Here is a 25,862-nt window from a genome sequence, read left to right on the forward strand (position 1 = left end):
TATAAATACTAATAATATAAAACCCCAATTGAGTAAATACATTTGATCAAACAAAATGTGTACCTTCTTTTCAAATTTAGTGAATTGATTGCAATCAACAGACGTTCTATCATTTTTTACACTTAAAGTTTTTAAGTGATTTTTTCCACCTTACATCTTATGCTACTTATCGGAATTAGTAATGCTACTTCTCACTTTAGCAACCACAGCCACGAAGCATGGTCAAAATTGACTAAGCTATATGGTAATGTATCACGCTCTTGCATCACATCATGAACTCGTGGAGGCAACTCACAATACCTAACAGTCAAACCTTATGCAATGTTGCTCCCACCCAAGAAGATTTGGTTGTCCTTGCCTTGTACACTCTTGGAAACTAGATGAAAGAAGTGCCTGCTGCCATTCACCACTGAGGAACTCTTTAGGACCAATAAATACTTCCATTTCTAGCCGTATGATATGATTGTATTAAATAAGGCTATTGTAATTCCAAGAACATGACAAGGGTAGTTTCGGAAGAAAAAGAGAAAAGATGGGGAAGATGGAGCAGTTGCAGAGGACACGCTTTTTCAGGTAGAGAACGGGGGTGGGAAACGTGACGATTAATCAAATAAAAGGGAGCTGGCCGTAGAAAATGTCAAAGCGAGAATCTTAGGGCGTGGGTCCCACCAATATTCGGGGAAATTTTTGTAAAAAGCACCGCCGTATGTTATGCGGCGAACCGATTCCCATTTTTCGCCGTTCGCCGCACAACCCCATCGTTTCTTGTCGCTCCATTTGCAGATACCACCGCCGGAATCTCTTTCCACCTCACATTTCTTCTTTCATTCAAATTAATCTTATTAAATTTAATTATATAAAAATTACTTATTAAAACTTTATTATCTAAATATTAAATATATATATATATATATATATATATATATCAAAATAATGAAATTAAAATATTAATAAATAAAATGTAAGACTGTTAAATTATGATAGTGAACAACAACTTTTGGGTGGGATATTAACACGTATACAAATTATAATAAAAATTTAAATAAAATATATTAAAATGAATGGTCAAGATCTTATTTAGCACATCCAATGGTACAAAATAATTCTCCGGTACCTACCCACTTGGTATCATAAATTCTACCAAATGTTGTTATAGTCTTCGCAAGTATCTAAAAAAGTTTAGACATGTTGGTCTAGACTTTTTTTTTTCTTTTCTTTTTTTTTTAAGAAATCAAAAATCTGAGTTTGAAAACATGTTCAGGGTAAAAAAAAAATCATATTTTTAAATTTATTTTATTATTTTTTTTTTATATTAATGAGATTGATGATTCAATTTTCATGATTTTAAAATATATCTGTATGATAAAAAAGAGTTTATATTTATATAATATCGAAAAACCTTTCATCAAATACCAGAAATCATAAAATTAAAATCAAACAAAATTATATTAATATCAATTTTTAAAAAATAATTTTCACATTTTTTAATTAAACATATTTTCAAAAAATAAAATTATAATTAAAAAAAATGGTAGAAAACATATTCCTTGTACATGGTAATTAAACAAAAATAGAATGGAATGGTATAATGTGGAATGGATTAAAAACTCATAATTGAAAAGGGGGAAATGGAAAACAGCTCATCTCATCTCAACATATCTCATGGTCCAACCCATGATTTGATTGCGCACGAAATAAAAATAGTGCTCATAACACACTCATCACCAATCCAACATTCCCCATGGCATGAGAAGCCACGTTTGTCAAGAATATTCCACAAAATATTTTATTAAAAAAAAAAAGAAAAAAAAAAAAAAAGAGGAAATTGCCCTTAATCAAAAGGGTTGAAACGTGAAGGGTAACATGAAAAAGGGTAAGAAAAAAATGATGAAATCAAGTGAGTGGAAGTCTTGCAATAATGTCACTCAACATGTGTGAAAAAAAAAAAAAATAGGAAATGACCAAAAACACCCCTAAAAGAAAGGGGGAAAAAAAGGGAAAAAAAAAAAAGGAGAAGAAAATAATAGTGTTTTGTGTATACCCACATAATTCAAAAGATTCCAAGTTATGGGCAGGTGGAGAAAATATTAAATAAAAAATATATTTAAAAAAAACAAAAAAAAAAAAAGAAAGAAAGATAGCCGTAGGAGGAGGAGGAGGGAAGTGACATAAATGCCATGAACATGAGGCTTGTCATCACGTGAAAGATGCCATTTGGGGGTGGGAGAGGTTTGATAAGGACTTGTTTGGCCTCCTCTCCTAATGCCCATAATATTTGGTATCTTGTTTTTGTTCTTTGGATTCAACCCTATTTTGTTTGCACTTCCATCAAATGATAGACATTTGCTCATTCATTGAATCTTGTGGACATTTGATCATGACCCTCTTTTTTTTTTTTCTTTTTTCTTTGGTGAAGCATTATTGCAAGTGTCCATCTATGAGTGTTTCATCCACGTTTTGGGGTGGCAATATCTTCCTATCAATATATCTACCAAAAATAAAAAAATCTACAAATATTTTTAGGTTCTATTTAAAAATACTTTCAAAAACAATTTCTAAAAATTAGGAACTTAAAGGTGGCTTTGATAGTATTTTTAGTGATTTTTTTTTTTTAACTTTTCGAAAACCCAAACATAGCCTTATAAAGCATTTCTAGTCATTTCTTATTTCTAATACATAAAAATATTTTGTATTATTAATTATTACATTTAAAAATATAAATACAAATAATTTGTAATTTAAAAATAAAAAAAATAAAAAAAAAGGTGGGAAAGTCCAATGCTGAAAAAGAAAGTAAAAAAAGGTGGTGTCATTTGTCAACCTTTTAGTTCAAAGTGAGAAACCACTTTGGATAGTACACATCTACAGATACCATTTCTTGGATTCCCAAGGGTATCTTCAAACCAAATGTACTGCTTTTTGGGATTTTTTTTTGTTTTTTTATTTTATTTTTTAACTTTTTCTTGAATTGACAAATTACATTGTTCCCTGCCATCATTACTGTCATTAGGAGGAGGATTAGGGAGAATCTTATACCTTTGACTGCTCATTATCAAGCAATATAATAATCAACCACCTTCAAGGGGGAAAACCCATATTTTAATTTCCCCAAAATGCCCCCATAATTTATTTTTTTTTATTTTTTTTTCCAATAATGTAAACAATAATGTCCAAGGGTTTGTTTCAAATCACTGTGGAGGTGGGCTCTAGATGTTGTTGGTTGAGGAAGAAATGTCAAGTTCATTTTATTATTCTTCAACTCTTGCACTTTTTTGGATGATCATCAGATTCTGTCATGTTTAATTTGGATCCCAATCTTAAAAATATCTCTCCATCAAAAAGGGTTCATAAATATTTTGATTTTAAAAATTAAAAATTTTTTTAAAAAAAAACTAATCAATTTAATGGTCAAATATAACAAATTTTATAATTAATTTTGATATTTTTAAAATTTTATTATGCATGCCATTTTGCCTTCTAAATTTTTTTTGAGAATACTCGTATCACCACCAAATATTATTTTTCATAAATAAATAAATAAATAATTCTGAAAAATTTAACAATAAATTAAAAAAAAAAAAGTTGCTAAAATTGAGGGGCATGGTGGGTGTATGAGTGAAAATAAATGGAGATTCTTTCCCCACAAGAGTCCAAGGAAAAGAATGCAAGATGTGGATCTAAGCATAAAATAAATAAATAAATTAAAAAATGAAAAAAATAAATAAAAGGAGAGAGATTCTAAAATGTGGGTAAGAGAAATGGAATCTAATGGCTGGAAAAAGCTTGTCCTTATAGGTTGAGGGAAAAGGGCATCTTCTTCTCTGTCCCCTCTCCTCCTATGTTCCAAACCATTTCTGAAAATTTGGGGCCCTTCTCACTTCTTAGATTCCCTTATCTCCAACCTCCACCTCTTTCAATGCTTCATTTTTCTACCCCTCTTCACCTTCCATTCACATGTGCCTCTCTCTCTTTGTCCTTTTCCCAAATAACATTTTTCATATGCACCTTTTTCTTTCCTTTTTTTTGTTTGGTTAGATTTTTTTCCGAGAAAATTAGTGTCAACTAATAGCTACAATATCTTCCCTTCTTGAGTAGGTGTAATGGGTTTCAATTTTGAGATTAAGGGTTTTTCCTAAAGTTTTTTCAAAAATAATTTTAAAAATCAATTTTTAAAAGTTGTTTTATGATTTTTGGTAGGAGAAATATATATTTAGAAATATAAAGTATTTTTAACTTATTTTTTTATATTTTAAAACACATTTTAAAAATAACTTTTATCTAATAATATTATATTTTAAATCTTTCCTCTTATTTTTTACAATAATCCTTAAAAAATAAGTAAAAACAATTTAAAAATATCATCCAAAAATACCCTTTTTTAAAATTTTAAGAACAAAAAATTATTTTATGCTTATCAATTATTAGATATATTTTTTTATTTATTTAATTTTAAATATATATTTTAAATTTTCTCAAGCTTTAATTTAATTAATAGAATGGTGGGGAGGTCTTACCATAAGAGAACAACAAGTCACACGTGGAAATGGGAGATGGTTGTGGTTTCTATTCATTGCTCTATCCACCACTCTTGTTAGAAACGGGAATAAGAATAAAATAAAATAAATTATTTTTTATTTTTTGTATTTTTTTAAATTGAATGAGCATGGATTTACTATCACCTCACATGACAAATTGATGAAAGCGAAAGGACTATGAAAATGAAAGAAGCTCTCAAATAATTTGACAAGTTTATAAAGATGAATCTCACAAAAGATTCTTGGTTTACCTTCGATTACATCTGAAAATGACATTTAAACCTTATTATAATTGGTTATTTGTGGGTGTATTTTCAAACCCTAGGGGAGTGGTATCTCCATCCTCTCATGACCATATCTTATTATTACTAATATATTTTCCTATAGGACTTCAACAATGGCTTTTACATTATGCTTTTAGTTGGGTGATTATGATTATATCTCTTAACCAAATCATCCCGATGATGCAAAAATAGTAATGTTCTGTTCGAAATGAAAGAATAGGAAATCAGTAACACCGTTTAAGACTGTGTTTGATGCGTAAGAATGAGAATGAGGGGGAATCGTAATAGTATATAGAATAAAATAATCAAAATTATAGTTTAAATGAAATTTGGTTTTAAAACAAAACTATTAAATAAGGTAAAAAAAAATGTGGCATATTTGAAAGAATTATAACAAAATTGAAAGTATAACCTAAATTTTATTTATGATTTTCTTCATTCATGGGAAACTAATTCAATTATTGTCTTAAAGTCGTGAATTAATCCAAAAGTTTAAACTAAATAAAATGTCTAATTATTTATAGAGCTACTAATTAACAAAAAAAAATAAATGGGAACTAAGGTTAAGATATTGTATTCAATTATTAATTGACTGAAAATTCTAAGTTTGTTAGGTAATGATGGACCGAACATTTATATTAATTAACATTTTTAATTTTCACAAGGAAATAAGTTGATTTTCAAAATTCTATGTAAAAGTAAAATTTTTGGAAGATTTCCAAATGTGTAATTCAACTTATAGAAAACAAGCTAAAATTTCATTTTTATGTATACATTTCCTCTTTATTTTCAAAAGAAAAGAATTAAAATTTCAAATATATCATTTTTTTTTATTTAATTATAATACGTGAAAATGGTAATTATACAAAGAAAAAAAAACCATTTTCGACTAAAAATTCTTTTAAAATACAATTTTCAAACATCAACTAATCTAATAAAATTCATGATTTACACATTTACTTCTACTTTTAATAAAAGCACAAATAAAAAGCTATTCCAAATAAAGATAAGGATATAAACGAGGCAAAGTAAGATAGACGAAGACTCTTTTATTAGGTTTGAGGAAGGCTCCTTTGTTCTCATCCTCACTTGTAAAATTATTCTACGTCCTCATCCCATTTCCCATTTTAGACTAAGTAGGACCAAAAATCCCATTAAAGGAATAAATTCCCTATGGTGATGGGAGATTTTTTTTAATGTTTTAAATTTCATACTTTTATATTTAAATTAATAAAATCAATACAAATATTTGTTTTTAAAATTTTAAATATTAAGTCATATATAGAATATTATTTTTTATTATTTTTATAAATATAATAATAATAATATATAATCAAGATAGGGAATGGGATCTCAATTATTAGGCTGCCTCTCTACCTAATTAGAGAAGAACTTCTTGAAGACCCATTTCAATGGATTTTCATGCCATTCCTAAACAAAGAATAGAGACAAAACATATGTTAAGGAAGCTTGGTGGTTGTGGACCATGGAAGCAAAGTTGAACAAGGTTTGGAATCAAGGTGGGTTTCCCCCTTTTTTTTAAGGTGGGGAAAGAGGGAAACACATGGACTCCCAAGTGGCGATTTGATTCCCTTTGAAATTGAGAAAAGGCCCTTTTGCACAATTACATAGAAAAGAGTTCCCATTATTTAAATTAAATAAACATTTTTATTTTTGAAAATCAAAATTACGTTAAACACGTGTTGGAATCTCAGTGGACATGTGGATTGGTCTCACCATTCCAACTTGGAGGCTTCATTGTTCCGATAGATGGAAATTTTTCTAACCCATCATGGACCATTGTTGAGCCAAAAGTGGCTTTAGGGCCGAAGGACTGAAAATAATTTAATATATTTTCTTTTTTTACAATAATGTCCCTGCTATGTCATTGTTATTTCAAGTCATGCCATCCCCTTTGCTTTTGCTTGGATCTTTTTCTTTTTTTTTGAACTTTTTTGAAAAATAGAATTATCATATTTGTTATTTTAATTTTTTTATTAGTTGAAATTGACCAAATTTTAAGATACTTTAAGGTTCAAATTAGATTGGCACTTTCTAATGGGTGCTTGTGGTTATGGATTGAACTTTTTCTATTTCCCTCTTTCCCAAAAGGGTTACTTTAAAGGGGTAAAAAGGTCCATAAGGGGCCCATTTTGAAGTTTGTCAATGATTCTGCTTGGGCGTGGAATCAATGGAAATTCTAATCTTGGAAATGTTAAATGCTCCGGAAAATCCCTTTCATTTATTTTTAAAAATATAAATATAAAAGGATAAAAACTTTATATAAATAAATTTAATAAATTTAAAATAATAAATAAAAATAATTTATTAACTTTAAATTTATTTTTTATTTTTTTCTATCTTTTCTTTTTATTTTCTTTCCCTTAAATTTTTCTAAAACCAAACATAATCATTATCTCGATCCTACAGAACTCATAACTCTTATTTTTCTTTTCTTGCTTTTTTTTGTTTATATTCCGTGAATATATTTAGTTTCATTTCTAATTTATCTATTTATTTTTAGGTAAGTCATAAATAAAAAAAAAAATTAAAATAATATTTTTCAACTCAAACCCATTATAAGATGAATATTCTACAATAATTTTTTTTAAATGATTCTCAAAGGGATACAAGAATTTTTCTAATTTGGATTTTTATGAAGTATTTATTTCATTTTTTTAATTGAGGACATTATGGTAATATTGATGGAATCTTGAACAACAAGAAAGAGTGACAAGTTGCAGATTTCCAGGGAAACATTTTCCCAATAGTACCCGTCCAAATTTCACCTCCCTTTTGCTTTACCTTCACCCTAAAAAAATCATACAAGATATTATAAAGTTCACTCCAATTTAAAATTAATCTTTAATTAGAAAAAAAAACTCTAAAGAATTAAGTACAAATTCAACTCATTTATGGAAAATGGCATAGAGAAAAAATTAGTTCATGTGAATATCTTAGATAGAAAATATAAATACTGATTTTATGAATTATATTTTTTGCTTCTTGTGTGAAAAAAGAATACAAAATAAAAACATTTTCATAAATATATAGCAAAAAGATAAAAAATAAATAAAAATCAATTAAACTTAATGATTTTTGAATGATTTTGCCACATATAAGACACTATGTTAAAGGTTTGGTAAAAAAAAATGTTTTAAAAATTAGAGAATCCTTTTTTTTTTTCTACCAAATTCCATAAAAATGGGTTATTAAACATAATTTTATGTTATTTTTTCAAAAATTTAATTTTAGAAACAAAGGCCTTGTGTAACTGTTTTCAAAAACAATTCTGAAAAATAGTTTTTGAGAATAACTTTTGAAAATTATTCTCGAATATTTTGTAAAATAAAAGTCTATTTGCGAACCTAAAATACTTTTAACATGTTTTTTATATTTTAAAAATAATTTTTATATACTACAAAATGTTATGAAAACAACATGTTTTATATTCTTAAGAATAAAAAATAGAAAACAATTTATAGTTGTATTTTTTTTTTTTGGAGAATAGAAAACTCGAAACAATTGCCAAACAACCCCAAAATTTTGAAAAAATAAAATGGGACTAAATTTGACGTTAAATACTTTTTTTCATAACATATGTAATAAAATTCTTATTAAAACAAATATTAATTATTATTTTTTTTTTTTTTTATGAATTGAATGAAGCCAAGTAATGGTCATTGGAAAGTATAAAGTTGACAATTATACCATGAATTATAATAAAAAAATATTTAAAAAATGAAGATATAATTTTATTGTAAGACATTTTTGGTAAGACCATGTGGGTGTTAATTTAATAAATGTGACCAAAATTTAATTTATAAGGTAAGATATTTTGTTGTATTTAAAGATGATGAGTCATCCAAGCATCTTGCCCAATAGACTATAATCTCCCTTTTTGTCCTCATTAGACATTAAGGTCAATGTGAGTCATGTTCACACCCCCTCTATACAAATTCAATTTTAATTTTTTTTATTAAATAAAAAAAATTGTATAGACTCCTTTCCATTTTTCTATTTTTTATTTTTGAAATTTTGAAATAGTCCAAGCTAATTGCTAAAAATGGAAAGTTGGTTTAAAATCAATATTATTAGTGGCATTCTCTATTTGAATGTGACAAGGTCTCTCAAGCGACAAAAGAGCTTTCAAGTCTTGTAAAAAAATCTTAGTGGTGGCTCAAAAAATATTATAATTAATTCCAATGGAGTCCAAAGATGGATTGGATTGTTTTTTTTTTTTAATTATTTATTATTTATTATTTATTTATTTTTATTTTTTTTTGGCATGTATAAAATTCAAAAAGCAATGTTGGGTCAATTTTTCACAATTTATTTATAAAATTTTAAAAAATATTTAAATATATGTCCACTTGTCATTGAATTTGGAAAAAGGTTAAAAATGTAAATATCATTCTACACTTAAAGGCTAAAAAAAATAAAATTAATAATTAATATCATGCTTTTAATAATGTTAAGATAATTAAAGAATATTTGGAAAAGAAATGAAGGGCATTTAAGGGATTCGGCTCAGAGAAAGGGTGAAGAGCGAGTTCACTCGGCTGAGTTATGGATAGAATATGCAACGACCCGAAACTTTTGATTTGGTCAGCGGAATCTTCATGTTTCGACTCTCCGCTCTTTGCTCAACTGGTGGATGGGAAGGGCAAAAATGGTATTTAGATTTGAATTGTAAATTCTAAGCCTTTAATATTCAGGGGAAATGTTTTTATTTTTATTATTATTGAATATCCAAATTAATTTAAAATCAAAATTACATTAATTTCCAATATTTTGTAAATAAAATAATTTTAGTAATTAAAAATTTAAAAATATTTGTAATAAAAATTAATTTTATTTTAATATTAAGGTAATTTTTAAATATATATTTATATAATAATAACTTAACTAAAAACGACTATAATATATTCCCATGGAGGGGTAGTTTAGACATTTGAAATCAGGAGAAGAGCCCTATTGTCCGAGTTGGGACCGAGTCGACCCAACGGATATCTGGATAGAATACGCGACGACCCGAAAGTGACTTTTAGCCTGTTAAAAGCCGGCGTTTCCACAGCAGAATCTTGGCGTTTCAATCCCACAAGCCTATTTTCTCTGCTTTGTCCAAAAAACCCCTCGCCCTGCTCTCTCTCTCTCTCTCTCTCTAGATTCTCTTCTTTCCAATTCTATATTTATTTATATACAGTTTCACCATCTCTTTTTCTCTGTTGTTGAGCTCCGTTTTGGAGGAAGAGAGGATCTGAGGTTGGTTTTGAGGGGGATCAGCTATGGGTTCGATTCCGCCTGAGCTGAGTTTGGATTTGAGGCCCAGTTATATGCCCAAAACGATTAACGATTTTCTCAGCGGGATTTCCACGATCGGCGATGTCTCTGAGAGGGTGACGAAGCTTGATGAGTTTTTGAAGAGGCTGGAGGAGGAAATGAGGAAGATCGACGCCTTTAAGCGCGAGCTTCCTCTCTGCATGATTCTCCTAAGCGATGGTTGGTTTGGTTTCATTTTTCTACCCTGTTGAGTTTGATGATAATTGTTTGATCCTGGATATGGGTTTTTGTTTTTCTCACCATTTTCGCCATTGGGGTTTTTCCTCTTCCTTTTCGTTTAATTTTGGGAGTTAGTTCATTTCTGGAAATGGGTTTTGGGTAGTTGATAGTGTTGTTTGATGGGTCTCTGTTCTTCTTCTATGTTTCTATTTTCTTCCACAGGAAGCTTGGTTTTTGGTTTTTGATGGTTTTGGTTAATGTCTTGCTTTTTCTTCGTCTGTTTTTGTTGGAAAAGATTTTCAATTGTGGAGATGCGCTTTTTTTTTTTTTTTTTATAGGTTTTGGTTTGTTGTTCTATTTAATTAATATTTTTTTGGGGGTGATTTTCTGTGGTTGTTGCAGCGATTCTAGCCTTGAAAGAGGAGTTGTTGAGGTCTAAAGCTTCAAATGTTCAACCAGTACTGGAAGAATTCATTCCATTGAAGAAAGATTGTGATGAAGAAGGTGGGGCAAAGGAGGAAAAGGAATGTAAAGATAAAAAAAATTGGATGAGCTCTGTGCAGCTCTGGAACAGTGATGATTCTGCCTCTACTGATCACATCTATGATAAAAAACAAGACTCTAAATTAGAAATTAAACAGGTAAAGATTAAGTTCCCAAAATTTGACCAAAAATAATCAATTAATTTCATCAAAACTTATGTGAATTTTTCTTTAATTGATAGAGAGTTGATGAAGAGAATCGCCCTGCTACTGAGGATCCATTTCAGCCATGTAAAAGCAGGACTGGGGGAAGAGCATTCTTGCCATTTAAGGGATACTCGGGTTTTCCGGTGGCCACTGCTAGGAAGGAAGATAAGGATGAATTGCCGGTCCATGGACTTTCTCTTCTCACTCCAGGGATTAAAAATCCCAGGGAAGAATCCGGTTCTAGTGGTTCAAAAACTAGTTGTAGCAGAGGAGTCTCCTCCTCTGCACCCAATCTTCAACCCAATTTACGGACCGGACCACAGCCACCACAGCAGCAGACCGCCCGGAAGCAAAGAAGATGTTGGTCACCTGAGCTGCATCGACGGTTTGTCAATGCCTTGCAGCAACTTGGGGGCTCACAAGGTTAGAAATCGAACTCTAATTTCAAGTTAAAAATGAGTATTTAAGAGAGAGCTTGTGGGAATTTTGTGATGATGGTGGACTAAAAGTTTTTGTATTATTTGTATTAGGTTCTTTGCTGTAGTTTTCCTCTCATAGAAGACAACCCTGATTATTTATGGTGGAATTGTATGTGGTTGAATGATTGAATTGGATAAAGAGAAAAATGACAAGTAGTGGCACTAAAACTGCATTATGTGTGTCATTCTAGGTATTTCAATGGTGACAAAAATAGAAATTTAGATTTTTGGTTGTATGAAATGGATTGGAAGATTATGTGGAAGGAAATCAGTTAGGACCAGGAAAAGGGACAGTGGATAAGAAGTAGAAGGCTGAAAGCATAGTCCCTCTTGCACTCATGCCTAGATTATTGTTTACTTGATTTTTCGTTTGTTTTATTTTCTAGAATTTCATTTGATGTTTTTGGATTTCTAGCAGCTGCCACCCCAAAGCAGATTAGAGAACTCATGCAGGTTGATGGCCTCACCAATGATGAAGTGAAGAGTCATTTGCAGGTGGGTTTTGATTTCTTTTTCCTCTTTTATTTTAGGAGTTTTTCTTTGTTAAGGAAAGAAGAGGAAAGTCCTTGAAAATGGTTGAACAAGTGAAACCATTTTTAATGGTGTTTTCCTCTCGGTTTCTCCATTCTGAGAACTAGACCTTGTTGGAAAAATGGAGATGATGCCAATTCATTTGTTTTCCACTTTTTCCTGCAATTTCAGAAATACAGACTTCATACTCGAAGAATGCCGACTACCTCAGCTGCCCCGCCTTCCAATCAACCTGTTGTAGTATTGGGAAGTCTGTGGATGCCCCAAGATCAGTATGGTGACTCCTCAAAGGCGAGTAGTTCTCAGTCTGCTTCCCCCCAAGGTCCCCTCCAGTTAGGCGGAGCTGCTGGAGGGACCTCAACTACAGGTGGGGACAGCATGGAAGATGATGAAGATGAGAAATCTGAGAGCTATGGCTGGAAAAGTCAAGTTCACAAATCTGTAAAAGAGGATGTATAGAACTCATCCCCCATGAATTTTGCAGATAAAAATAGACATGGGAGGGTAAATGACTATAAAAATAATACAGTATACGTTAAGACAATGGATCTTGAGAGAGAGAATGTGAAATTTTGCAGGATTAGCTTCCCTGGTGTCTTGAATTCGAGTTTTGTTTCTTGTTCTTGTGGGGTATAAGGAACATAAAGTAAGATCCATGTGTGCATGGGACAAATAAACAGGATCATTTTCTCCATATGGTGAAGCTCTTCCTTGTTGTCTGAGTTGCTGTGTTTTTTTCCTTTTTATTGAATCTGGTTCAGAATGCTTGGTTGCTGGAAATTTTGAGGTCTAGCTGATTGTTCTCTCTGAGAGGTTTCTTGTGTAGCAATACCCATTCTTGCTTCAATATCTCTATATTCTTGAAGGTTGGCATATCTACTTGGTCAAGGACACAGGAAAATGATAAGAAGAAGTCTAATATTCCACTCAAAATGGTAAGATTCCAAATGTTTTCATTTTCCTCCATCCAGAGCCGCAGGCGTTAGGAATATTTCGTTTTCATATCCGCCAGTCTTGAATTCCTTCAGTAGTTCTTCACAGAAAGGTGTCAAACATTTTATAATTCTCCTTTCTCATTCTTTGATATTCCTTCACTCTCCTCTTGACGTTTTCTGATAAAACATCTGAATCAGGATGCTCTTTAGGATTAGGCCACACATAACATCAGCCTTTTTCATAGGGAAACTTCCCATCTTCTCTCCCTCACACTTTCTGTTGGTCCATCTTAATATGCTTGGGCAAATTCACTAGTTGGATCAATCTTTTCTTCCCTTTTTCGGTTTTTTGGTGATCCAATGTCACTGTAAGTGCAACCCTGGCATGGTAATCTTCATCAGTCATTCAAATTCTAGATGGGTAGGAAACTCCATGCCCAAACATAACAAGAGGCAGCTGCTTCACCAGTGGCCTTCATTTCCTATTATCAGTCCATGGCAGAAAAGGAAACAGCTCAATGAAAAAACCCTAGCCAGTATCCCAATTTCCCCAAGCCAAATTCCTCTGTACAAGGGATGAAACAGCTGGGTCTCATTCAAAGTTCCTTGACCAGTCACCATGCTATCATTCCATTGAAATGAATTCAGTTTTACCTTTTTCTAGCAATAGAGATAAGTTTCACCTCTAAGATCATGAGTACAATCTACTCCAGATAATATAGTCTTATATTCCGTTAACATGCTCAAAAAGAAACTATTTAGCTGATAGTACCTGATGATGGCATAACACCTGGTCTTATCCTAGTTAGAATATATTATTAGGGTTTCTATTCCTTCATTTATTTTCAAGATTATCTTCAACATCGATTGTTCTTCTTACTTATTATGTAAGGAAAAGTAGACCATTAAGCAGTTGACATTATTCTTTAAGTTTTTCTATCTGGGGTGTTTGGGAAGTAAGAAAATTTACTACAAAATGATTAAGTGATTAGTCCAGAGTCCCAATTTTTTAAGTGGAGAAAAAGGAAAGACAAGGTACAAAAATGAACTAGAAGGTACCATTTCAGTGTCATGAATTATTATTTTACTTAACAAAGAAAGACTTAATCCTACTCCAAAGTCTCTAAGTCTCTACATTTTCTTTTTCTAGTAAAGAATAGAAGGATTAAATCCAAAGTAGGAACAACAACAAAGAAAAAGCAGACACCCCTAACATCATTATTGATGGTTCTTCTAATATGGTGCAAACATTCCCTGTCCCACATGCTTAATCCCAAATCATGTGAGTAGTTAAAACATTGCTCGATCTATCGTTCGCTTAACATAAAAAATTAATTTTAAAAAAAATTATTAAGTTACGAATTGACTTAAAAGTTTAAACGACTCAAAGAAAATAAGGCAGACTATATATATATATATATATATATATGATTTTTTTTTTTTGGTTGTTGAAATATCTTGACACCAAATGGACATTAAAGGGCAAAAGTTGTAAAATTTGGATACATTAAAGGGACAAAAGTTAAAAAATTTGGCTAATAGAGGACTCACCTAAGGAGATTCCAATCAGAGCATGTTTCTAAAATATATTCCATCAATCAATTAGATTAGATTACATGATTTCAAACCTAATCACACAACTGTCCTCTTTACAAACAACTCTTTAATTGGTCAAAAATATTCAAAATTCCCAAAATTTTATCCCTTTTACCTAACAAAGTCATATCCCACTCAAAAAACACAATCAATTGGTGTGTTTATCCAAGGCCATTGACAAATATGTCACTCTCACAATCAAAATAATGGAGAGAATCTCATAGACAAGATATAATGAAAGTGAGCCCACATTGATAGGACTATTTTAAATATGGTATAAATTGTTTGTTGAAAGTGGTGAATGAAAATGATGGAATCTCTCATTAACTCCCATTTTTAATAGAGGGTATCTTCCCTTTTTCTAAAAAAAATTACCAAAATTTTCAAAACTCTACAAATATTTTGCTCATTTTATTTACCATTACTAGGGAATAGAATATTTGCAGCAGCTTAGGTATATTGGCATTGGTCACATGGCAGGTTAATTAGATTATGTACCCACTTTGGACCCACCTTGAAAACCACTACTTCCATTGCAGATTCCTATATCATGTGCTAGGAAAAATATTAAAAATTGAATTATTTAATTTCAAAAAAAAGAAAAAAGAAAAAAACATGGTGGGGTTTGGTCACATTTTTTTTAAAGTAGAAATTATATTCTTAAAAATTACTTGAAAAAAAATAAATTTGAGACAGTAATTATTTTTTATTTTAAAAAATAAAAAAATGTATCAAAACAAAACCTATATTAATTAATTAAGGAAATAGTGATGGGACTAAAATGTGGATAGATTTGTCACCTTTCTTAAAATTTAAGTTCTGAAAATACTAAATAAAATGATTATGGGCATTGATTGAAGGTGTTAAAGTCATACTAGACAACAAAATCTAATGAGGAAGAATGAGAAAATTTAGGATGAGCAGATGTTGAAATTCAAATAAGTTATTTGAAAATTTTGAGAAAATCTGAAAAAAAAAATTAGGAAAAAATTAAAAACAAGCCCATTATAATATGCCTTTCTTCTTATTCCAAAATTATTATTTTTACACTGAACAAATTTGGGTATTATTGGGTTGCACTATTTTTAGTTCTATTCTTATATTTTAAATTTGAAAATTGTGTTAGATAATATGCTTTTACATTTTGAATTTCTTTATGGAAAAATTTTCTAAAAAATAGAGGAGCTAAAAAAAAATTTGTCCCAAATTCTTTAAACAAATTTTAAAATAGAAAATAACACTCATGACTCACCTACATTTATTTACTCTTACAAAATCAACAACATAGATACCCCATTTATAAAACCAACAAAAAAAAATCACCAAGAATATTTTTGACAAGATTTTTACTCGAAGTCATTTTAGCAAAAATATTTTATGTGGAGATGTTTTTACGAAAATTATCCGTCAAATGTTTTTAAAAAAAATATTATAAACGATTTTTTAAAAATTTCAAAATATTTCTTAAATTTTATTAAACACCTAATTTTTTTCTTTTTCAAAAACATTTTTCAAACTAAAAACATCTCTTAAAATCATTCTCAGAATGATTATAAGGTTTACTAAAAAAATCATCTGAAATTATTAAATATATATTATGTCTAGTTATTGTTATATATAAGTAACAAACATTTTTTTCCTTTAAAAAAAAATTGAAAATTAGAATTACAAAACAAATTTAGTATTTATAAAAATTAAAAATTATTGTATTTTATATTTTTAAAAATAGTAAAAGCAAAAGTGTATAAATAGGGAAAACAATGTAAATCTTAAAATCAAAGTGTTTCCTTCTTTTCCTCCCTGTCAGAACCAAACAAGCCATGTCAAGAAGGTCCACGATTTTTGCGCATGAGCCCCATTGGGCAAACTGCCTAGCCAAGCCCTAAAATCCAATTTGGGTTTTACCCTTGGCCGGCCCACTGGGCCTGCAAAACCACCAATATTGTCAATGGAGAGAGAGATAGCAGAAGTTAGCCAGCTGGCAAAATCCAAACCTTAAAAAACTTGTCAAACCCACAAGCAAAGGTCATGGTGCAAGAGAAAAGGACTAGATGAAGGCTAAAGCTCTTTTTTTGGGCGCGAATTGTGGGTTGAATCTCAAAATACAGTTACTAAACTTCAGGAGACGTTGAAAAAGGAAAAAATAGAGAGAAAAATAAACCACATTCAACAATCAACATCACAGATTCACAATCACCTCCATAGACAAATAAGAAAAAAAAAAAATAGAAGGGGAAAAAACAGAGAGATTTGTAAGAAAAGAAAAGATGGCACAACTGAAACGTGAAGAACAAGAGATGGTGAATCAAGAAACCGCAGAAATGGAGAAGAAGGAGAGCAGCACCACAACCAGTGCTGCTGCTTCCTTCAAATTCAATGCCCAGGCACCTGAATTCGTGCCAAGATCACATACCCAGGTCCCCATTTCTGGTTATTTCTATCCATGTTTCCACTTGCTTGGTGGGGGTGCTGGCTCTGCAGATTGGTTGTATGTTGCGGATCAAGACCCTGTCCATTTCATTTCTAATTCCAATGGCTCTCTACCCAATTCTTCCAAGAATCTTCTCACCCATGATATTCAGCAAAAGATCATCAAACAGGTAAGGCATCTTTTTCCTTTCCTTTCCTTTCCTTTCCTTTTCTTTTCCCTATCTTCCGTTAGTGAATGCAAACGTTGTTTTCAATGGGTGGTTGTTCTTCTCCAAAATCCTAATTTCCTTTTCATAACTGATGATTGTTTTGGATTTTATATTCTTGTTGTGTATGATTCTTTATCATCCATCACCCATTTCCCATCCCCCATCTTTGCCATTTTTGTATCATTTGAAATTCTTGATAATGTTAGTTTCAAACTATTTATGATATATGTTTTTTCATCTGGCCCATAAACTGTTTGGAATGAAGCCTCTCTCCAAGTGCAAGGTGAAGTTGTTTCAATTAGTGCCTTGCCTTCCATCATTGAAAGTTCTAAGCCAATGGAATGTTTTATTTTTTGGAAAATGTGATTCACATCAGATTCTTCATTTGATTTTGTGATGCTTCTCATCAATTTTAACCAAATCTTTTGCTGGGTTTCATTTCTTTATGGTTCCTAATGGTCTCCAAAGTGTGACTTTTGATCTCATATCTTTTTTCTCATGTTGCCCTCATCCGCTTCGGATTTCATAAATGTATTCATATGAACTGCAATGTATTTATTTATCTCTTTGGCTTTATGGTTTGACAACATAATTTTGTTTATAATATATCTCAAAAATTACTTTGAGAGTTCTCTTGGAAGCAGGTAGAGTACCAATTCAATGACATGAGTTTGCTTGCAAGTGACTCCTTGGCAAAACACATAAACAAAGATCCTGAAGGCTATGGTAAGGATCATGAAACAGTATAACAAGTAGCCTATGAATTGTTGTTTTGATTGAGGTGGTTTCCATTAATGAATGTGGCATTGTAACAGTTCCAATATCTGTTATTGCATCTTCTAAGAAAGTCAAGGCCCTTGTGAGTAATAACCAATTGCTTGCTCAAGCACTTCGCTCCTCTTCACAGCTTGTAAGTTTTTTCATTTCATTACTTAAAAATTTTTGTGCTGTGAAAAAAGTGAAAATATGTATACATTTGTTTTTTGGAATGTTTTGAAGGTTGTAAGCAGTGATGGGAAGAAGGTTAGACGAAAGCACCTTTTCACTGAAAGAGACAAAGAGGAATTGCAGGTACTAGATGGAAAGCTATTCCTCCATCACATGGATGCTTTAAAATTCTTCTAGACATTTTGATGCAATGCTGATTATTTGTCGTTTGGCTTGCAGGCTCATACTGTGGTGGCAGAGAATCTACCTGAAGATCATTCTCATCAAAACCTCCAGAAAATATTCAGTGTTGTTGGAAGGTTTGGTCTTTACCTTACGCAATTTCTCCTTCTACTATCCACTTGCTAAAAAAATATAACGTGACACTCTCTAATGTGATGAACAGTGTGAAAAACATCCGAATATGTCATCCTCAGGAATCCAATAATTCCCGTTCCAAGGGTGACTTTTTTATCAGTAACAAGGTAGGAAGAGTGATTTAAACCAAATTTGCTTCAAAATTTTCCAAGGAATTATAACAAAAATGAAATTAACCCCATTTTGTTTATTTTGAAGCTCCATGCACTCGTGGAATATGAATCTGTGGAGATAGCTGAGAAAGCAGTATGTAACACTTTCAAAATCAAACCCTTGTCTGTTTAGTAGTTCTCCCTTTTGCCATAGCATTTTAGACCTTGCTAACCTTTCCCAGGTTGAGATGTTAAATGATGAAAGGAACTGGAGAAAGGGCCTCCGAGTAAGGATGCTGCTCAGACGCTCGGTATGTCTTAATCAACCATGAAAACTGTTCTTTCCCTACATCTTTTGTACTTCCAATTTACTTGTGCTTCTGCTCACCAAAATATTTCATAGCTTTAATGTAACAATGTCCAGCCAAAGTCTGTTTTAAAGAACAGGAGGTCAGAATTTGATGGGATTATGGATGAAGAAGAGGGACCACATCCTGAATTTTCAGAAGACTCCTCTCATCCTAATAATACAGAATTGGTTATTGAGAGTAATGTAAGTGCCCTTTCTTGTATACCGAATCATATTACAATATCTCGAACTATATGTTCCAACAAAACTGCATCCATTGGGAATGATTTCAGAATGCTCCAGTTAAAAGGATGTCCCTAACAAATTATTTAGTCACCAGAATGAAGGAAACACAATATTTTGAGCTTTTCCCTCGTTACAAGTCATTTTCTGGCAAATATGCTCTATATGTTTGTCTAATTCATCTCAAGTCCTGCATTGCTCTAATGAAAAAACCATACAATTGTCCTCATCCACAACACTGATATTGTTTTGTTGAAAGAAATGGACCCTTGTTTTTATTAAAAACAAATATTTCATAATCTTACTTGCATGAAACATTTTGGTAGGCTGAAGAAAATTCAAGTGGATCAAAGAAAGGATGGGCACGAGGACGTGGGAAACCACGAGGACGAACTCAGATTACCTCTGGGAGGGGCCTGCTCGCTCCATCCCCACAATCAAGTGGCTCCAACCAGTTCGAAGCATCTGCCAAACAGATTACCAAGGGACCAAGAATGCCAGACGGGACAAGGGGCTTCACCATGGGACGAGGGAAGCCAATAAGTACTCCAGCTCTAGCAAGTCCACTCCTGGGGTGATTCATGGTGCTCCATTTTTGTTTCAGACTTCTAGTTATTAGGATCTGGCTCCAAGTCTCCTGGTGAGTGTTGGGAAGCAAAAAATAGGTAATCTAGTCAATAATATGTGCACTGGACTATCATCTATTAGTTGGTTCGACCTCATCAATAATCCAATATGTATAATATTGTATTTCAGAGCTCATAGCAGTGCTCCTAGCTATTATATGAGGATATGGTGTTTCTGGGATGGGATCTAGCTTCTCTGTTATTGTAAAATCTGTTAGAATAATGCAATGGAGGTGTAATAATTAGTCGGCTTGCCTAGCAAACAAAACATGTAAATGCTACTCACCAATCTAATAATGTAGCACAGTACAGTTTTTGATCCTTTTTGCTTTGTTTTACTATCATTACTATCTATCTAATATGCCTTGCTTGGACTGCCTTAATGGCATTTGTTAAGAAAAAATGCAATGCCCTTCTGATTCATGAGAATCTTATCAGAAATCAGAGAAGTTGAAAAGCTTATGAGAGCCTGAGGATGTGCTAAGATCAGATTGGTTTCAAGTTAAAAAGTCTTATTCTTGCTACCAATCACCTTCTCAAGCTTTCATTGGGCTTTAGCTTGTCTAGTTGAGAGAAATCAATGTAAAGCTAGGGTACTTTTGTTGTTGTTCTAGTTTCAATCCCTTAGGGTAGAATGCATAAACCATATGAAGAATTATTTAATGGAGTGGCAGTCGTCGCTAAGTGGTGCACTGCTTCTCACTGATCTTTCGAGTCATCATTTAGTGTAGCCTAAGTGCAGGTAATTGAAAATCAATGCTTGGCGTGCCTTCTAATGACACCAGTACTTCCACTGGAGAATGATTTGATAAAGATTTCTAAAATATCTATGGTGCCTTCTCTTTTTATTTATTGGCTTGGTTAAAGTTCATTTGCATGCTTATTTGGTATGAGATCCTCGGCATATTCTGTGCATTCTTTTTAGCACATGCTTGAGTTTGTTTATAAAATGAATATTGAACTTTGCTCCTCACATCTTCAACTAAAAATTTTAATTAGGGTTATATCTGAAAAGGAAGAAAAAGTTGTTGGAACTAGGGATCACATTATTATAGTATGTACCTGCTTCAATAATCCTCTCTATTGTCCCTCTGGTTACTGATGAACATCTGATCACATTAAAATGAAGAACCAAGCAGAAGCGATGTTAGAATTGATTTCTGTCAGCCATTGGATTATGTTCTGATGTATTGGTATGTGAATCTGATCTTCCTGTAGGCTTATCCCCATTGCTTCAACCTTCAGAAAGTTGATTTTAGATCCATGGGGCACTAGATCAACAAGGCTGATTCATTGACTTTCGGTTTGTCAGTTACTGTGATGCAAAGAAACACTTTAGTTTCAGCATTTTGGCACGAATTGATTAAGTAGGCCACCCCCAAAGTAGTAAAGTTGTCAGGTGTGAGCTCCATTGATGTCCCCTGATTTTTATGACAATATATCATGCTGTGTGGATAAAATCTTGAATGGATAAGAACTATATCTCTGACACACAGGGGTCCTGACTGAACAATCTGATCTATCGACTCTGGATCACGTTGTATGTCTGAATGATTCTGGATTCTGGACTCTGTACTTACCTCTGTGTGACTCACTCTCTGAGAGTGTCTAAGTTTTTGAATAGAATGATCCAAAACTATCAGTAGCCCTGTCCACTGGAGGGTTATGCCCCAGCAATGAGCCACATTCCTTTTGGTAGTGCTTTTAGGAGTCCTTTCTTTCGGGTTTTGTATTGATATCTAGTGACATTTTCTTAATTATCAGAAAAGATAATACAAAAGTTGGAAGACAAGTAGATGATGCCATCAGCCACTTTTTTCTGCTAAGTGATCTCATGGGGTACAATTTACCTCCATATTGCTTTAGTTTCAAACATGGCCACTAGGTTTAAACAACCTTAGTGGCACTGGCACGATGCCACTCTATGAAACTAACCAATGAACTTGCTTCCATCCTCTTTGTTTTTGCCTATAAATCACTACAAAGCTCCATACCAAATCTCAGTCAGCAACACTACACAAAACACCTTCCTCATACTCACCAACTATGGGCCACAGAGTGCACTTTTCCTACTTCATTATTCCCTTCTTGTGTCTATTCTCATTTTTGGTTCCTTCTGCTTATAGCCAGTTTCTCGATTACAAGTTCTATGATAGATCATGCCCTGACTTGCCAGTGATAGTCGTGCGTAATGTTTGGGAAGCTTACTGGAAGGAATCCAGAGTTGCTGCAACCCTCCTTCGGTTGCACTTCCATGACTGTATAGTAAATGTAACTGTTCTTTTCTTTTCTTAAACGTCCATAAATTTTTACCATTTTCTCTGCCACAATCCTCAGCTGTGCATTCTCTTCTGCAAAATTGCATTAGGCTTAATAGACAAACTTAAGAGTGCTTTTTTGTAGCAACTACAAGGAAGATTTACTTCTTTTGACTGTGTTTTTCATTTCTAATACAACCTCTTTCAAGTGCCCTTTATGCTCCTTCCAGTAATGAAGAGGATGTTGGAAAAGAAACAAAATGTTTTGATGCATCTTACTGTTAATCCTTTCCCTAGGTTCCCTGTTCTATATATTAAAATACAAGCAAACTAAAACAGACTGCAGTTATTTCCAATATATTAATGGAACATGAATCAAAGAAGGAAGAAAAAAATCACAGTTTCTATTTGTTGCCTATCTCAATTCAATCACCTGTATTTCTTGACAAAACAAACAGAAGTTGACACTGCCTTTGTACTTCTGATGCCAGTACTGAAGGATGAAGGTAAGTATTGATTTTCCTCTTTTGTGACTTTCTCTGCATTTTTACAGCATGAACATTGAATTTTCCTGTAAGATTCAACTTTAATGGGAAACATACTATTTTCAATCTTTCCACCCTAACCAAGTATGAGGCTAAGAGGAAAGGAAAAAGAATGCAAAGGTGCCCTTATACTGAACAAAGGTGGAACTGGTTCTTTTAGTTACTATTTCAATGACCAAACTTGATATAAGAACTTAAAATAGCAGATGTTGAATTAGCAGTTCTTCTTCCCTGAAGTTGCTTCTAAACACACTAGTTTAAAATGGACCAATTCAGGCGTGAAAACTCATTGTAGTTCACTATTTCTGCTTGAAGTTAGCATGTTCTGACTTTTAACTTTTAAGTTGCTGAGGAGCATATCTTAACTTTCTTTCTTGGTATAGGGCTGTGACGCCTCTGTGCTTCTTGATGACACTGAAGATTTCAAAGGGGAAAAAAGCACGCCTGTCAACCGCATGTTGCCCCTTGCATTTGAAGTCATTGACAATATAAAAGAAGATGTTGAAAGTGCTTGCCCCTCAACTGTTTCATGTGTTGATATACTGACTCTTGCAGCAAGAGAAGGTGTTATTTTGGTAACCAACACACTAAGAGCCAACTCTTAATTAAACCGATTCAATTGACCAATTTTATGTGCTCTGCCTCTTTTGTCTGTCTTTATGTATTTGAATTCATTTCATTTCACTGTGTTCTGGTTTAGTCAGGAGGACGTTACTGGAATGTTCCATTAGGGCGACGAGATGGAACAACATCCGATCCAAAAGCAGTTGTACAGATTCCTGCACCTTTTGAGCCTCTAGAAAACATCACTGCCAAATTCACTTCAAAGGGTCTTGACCTGAAGGATGTTGTAGCACTCTCAGGTCCTTTTTCTCACTTCTCTCTATTGTAACTGTCTATTCTTTAGCTCCAGAGGAAGATTCAAAATGGATGGGGATGGCCTTATTACTCTTGTGTATACAGGAGCTCACACCATAGGTTTTGCCCAATGCTTCACCTTCAAGAGCAGGCTCTTCAACTTTCAAGGCACTGGCCAGCCTGATCCTACCCTGGATGCTTCTGTCCTCTCAGACTTGAGGAAAACTTGTCCCAACAAAGATAGTGCAGACACCAACATTGCTCCTCTTGATTCTGTAAGCACTAACAGATTTGACAATGCCTATTATGGGAACCTTGTCCGCAACACCGGCCTTCTGAAATCTGATCAAGCCTTAATGACCGATCCAGACACTGCTGCTTTAGTGAACAGATATAGAACGAACCCACGTTATTTCTTCCGTGATTTTGTTACATCCATGGTCAAGCTGAGCTATGTTGGGATACTCACAGGGGAAAAAGGGCAAATCAGGAAGGACTGTAGGTTTGTGAACTGAATTATGTAGACTCCCTGTGTGAAACTTCTGTGATTTTCTTTTAAGGATCCAAGTAGACCATTCATGCTTAAATAAAATGGTCTTTTTGTATATCTCCATCCAACTTTGTAACTGAAGTCACTGGCAAGAATAATTCTGAAAGCTTTGTGATGTAACATGATCATTTTCTCCAATCTGCAAAATTGGTTGAACTAGAGCATCACTTGATCTCGGTTTTTGGTATCGGTACTGCCTTCCTTATGATTGGAACACCAATTTGTTTGCCTTGCTATATTTGGAGTTCTAATCAGCACTCTCTCCGCCTTTGTCCAAATGCATTCTCTCATTCCAATTAAAACCTTTCTCAATCTTCCTCTCACTGCAGACCAAATCAGCATTTTGTATTAACACCAATTAGTATAGAGATCAAGAAAGATTTCACCAATGGACCCAGGTACCAAAATATGTACTCCACAGAACACACAATCATTTACTGTATTTTAAAGTTTTATGCACTTTCAGCTTGGATGAAGAGAAGGAAAAGGGGCCTGAGAAGAAGAAGAAGAAGAAGAAGATGAAGAATAGATACAAATGCATATACATTCAAAAAAGAAGACGACAAGGAGTGCCTGGGTTTGTACAAAAGAAAAAATATATTTACAAAGAAGAAAAGCTGGTAGATGCCTGACCAACCTTTGTAGATATCATTGAGATCCATGCCCTTGTCCCTCTAAACCATTTTTTTTCCCTTTTTTTTTTTCTTTTTTTTTTAAGAATTGGGTCTGCCAAAATTATCATAAATCATGAACTATCATCATCATCATCCTCCACCCCGAAAAGAAAATATATTCTCTACTCTGAAGGATACTGATGAGATTCCTCAATGTTGACACCACACCTGTGGAGTAGTTTTGTACTTGAGACCTTTGGCTCTGAATCATTCTCAGTTCAATTTGGGGGGTACTTTCATTTCATTTTTTTTACCTACTTCAATCAATAATGGCAACTGGGTCATCCCCAAATGGTCATATATGCTGTATATTTGTAATATATTACCTCCCAAAAACCAGGTCACCAGGTCTCTACATCATGATAAACTATCTTAATGACAGAATCTCTTAAATTTCAGACCTCCCCTATCTTGATTTAACCAGGGATATCAGTCTGAATTTCTGGTTGAAGTGTGTTGTCACATTCAAAATCAGTCATGTGATCCTAGGCTGCCAAGTGAAAATATTCCAGGAATCTCAGACACATATATGCATGCATGTTTCTGCAGTCACACCTGCTCAGGTACCTTCAATACTAATATCATGAACATTTCCTATCTTGATAAAGTATTCTGACACTTCTTCATCAACTTAGGCCTTGAAAATGAATAATCTCTTAGCTTTTCTCAATGGCATAAGGACAAGAGTAAAGGATAACCCATCTCATTATGATAACAGGAGAATGAGATCCAGCTATCCCCTCTTTACAATATTGATTTATAAAAGCCAAAGTGTATCTAACTTCTCTTTTTTCTTTCTTTTTCTTTTTCTTTTTTTATACTTTCTTTCTTGTATTTTTGTGGCAATCCAACCTTGCTATGTCTTTTGTTAAATTGGGTAACACACCCTGCCTAATTAGAATTTTAAAATTACATTTGATCTAAGAGAGCAAAAGGGAATGCCAACAACATTAAAGAATGGAAAGAGATGCGGATCACTCAAAAGCTTGAACATTATGTTAAACTTTTGACCTTTCATAAAAGCAAACCCATCTGCTATAAGGAAAAGGAATTTTAAAGTTACATTTAGCCTTCTTTTTCTTTTCATTTTTTATCATGCTAAGCTGCTTAGATCTGTTTGGTAAGAGGGAATTTGTATTCGACACAAGTACTAATTGATTGACACATAATTT

At 32.8% G+C, this 25,862-nt stretch overlaps 3 protein-coding genes across 6 annotated transcripts; all 3 read left to right on the top strand.

Moving 5' to 3' along the window:
* Positions 1–9,894: 9,894 nt before the first annotated feature.
* Positions 9,895–12,714, top strand: LOC100267475 (transcription factor HHO6). Of its 2 annotated transcripts, none has more exons than XM_010649481.3 (5): positions 9,895–10,321; positions 10,724–10,962; positions 11,046–11,433; positions 11,905–11,984; positions 12,192–12,714. In XM_010649481.3, the coding sequence occupies exons 1-5, from the start codon at positions 10,108–10,110 to the stop codon at positions 12,477–12,479; spliced, it is 1,209 nt and encodes a 402-aa protein (XP_010647783.1). In that variant the 5' UTR covers positions 9,895–10,107; the 3' UTR covers positions 12,480–12,714. The 2 variants fall into 2 exon arrangements, with proteins under 2 accessions (XP_010647783.1, XP_002284970.2); XM_002284934.5 differs by having other exon boundaries at positions 9,896–10,321; positions 11,908–11,984.
* Positions 12,715–16,599: 3,885 nt separating this feature from the next.
* LOC100241743 (la-related protein 6C) lies at positions 16,600–20,126 on the top strand. 3 transcript variants are annotated; one of them, XM_059735892.1, is made up of 10 exons: positions 16,600–17,151; positions 17,835–17,916; positions 18,006–18,100; positions 18,190–18,261; positions 18,358–18,437; positions 18,524–18,602; positions 18,694–18,741; positions 18,830–18,898; positions 19,018–19,140; positions 19,506–20,126. In XM_059735892.1, the coding sequence occupies exons 1-10, from the start codon at positions 16,819–16,821 to the stop codon at positions 19,755–19,757; spliced, it is 1,233 nt and encodes a 410-aa protein (XP_059591875.1). In that variant the 5' UTR covers positions 16,600–16,818; the 3' UTR covers positions 19,758–20,126. The 3 variants fall into 3 exon arrangements, with proteins under 3 accessions (XP_059591875.1, XP_010647782.1, XP_002281817.1); XM_010649480.3 differs by having other exon boundaries at positions 16,601–17,151; positions 19,030–19,140; XM_002281781.4 differs by having other exon boundaries at positions 16,603–17,151; positions 19,012–19,140.
* Positions 20,127–20,224: 98 nt separating this feature from the next.
* Positions 20,225–24,252, top strand: LOC100264023 (peroxidase 10). The gene is made up of 4 exons (XM_002281788.3): positions 20,225–22,076; positions 22,992–23,183; positions 23,309–23,471; positions 23,572–24,252. Exons 1-4 carry the CDS (start codon positions 21,852–21,854, stop codon positions 23,979–23,981), a joined length of 990 nt encoding a protein of 329 aa, XP_002281824.1. The 5' UTR covers positions 20,225–21,851; the 3' UTR covers positions 23,982–24,252.
* The last annotated feature ends 1,610 nt before the right edge of the window (positions 24,253–25,862 follow it).

Source organism: Vitis vinifera, chromosome 3, assembly GCF_030704535.1.
Source record: "Vitis vinifera cultivar Pinot Noir 40024 chromosome 3, ASM3070453v1".
NCBI lineage: Eukaryota > Viridiplantae > Streptophyta > Magnoliopsida > Vitales > Vitaceae > Vitis > Vitis vinifera.

Coding starts and splice junctions, on each gene's coding strand:
- LOC100267475 (XM_010649481.3), top strand. CDS start 10,108: ATGGGTTCGATTCCGCCTGAGCTGAGTTTGGATTTGAGGCCCAGTTAT. Junction 10,963..11,045: donor CTAAATTAGAAATTAAACAG/GTAAAGATTAAG, acceptor TTTAATTGATAG/AGAGTTGATGAAGAGAATCG. Junction 11,434..11,904: donor GCAACTTGGGGGCTCACAAG/GTTAGAAATCGA, acceptor TTGGATTTCTAG/CAGCTGCCACCCCAAAGCAG.
- LOC100241743 (XM_002281781.4), top strand. CDS start 16,819: ATGGCACAACTGAAACGTGAAGAACAAGAGATGGTGAATCAAGAAACC. Junction 18,603..18,693: donor ACTTTTTTATCAGTAACAAG/GTAGGAAGAGTG, acceptor TTTATTTTGAAG/CTCCATGCACTCGTGGAATA. Junction 18,899..19,011: donor GGATGCTGCTCAGACGCTCG/GTATGTCTTAAT, acceptor AACAATGTCCAG/CCAAAGTCTGTTTTAAAGAA.
- LOC100264023 (XM_002281788.3), top strand. CDS start 21,852: ATGGGCCACAGAGTGCACTTTTCCTACTTCATTATTCCCTTCTTGTGT. Junction 23,184..23,308: donor CAAGAGAAGGTGTTATTTTG/GTAACCAACACA, acceptor GTTCTGGTTTAG/TCAGGAGGACGTTACTGGAA. Junction 23,472..23,571: donor GGATGTTGTAGCACTCTCAG/GTCCTTTTTCTC, acceptor TTGTGTATACAG/GAGCTCACACCATAGGTTTT.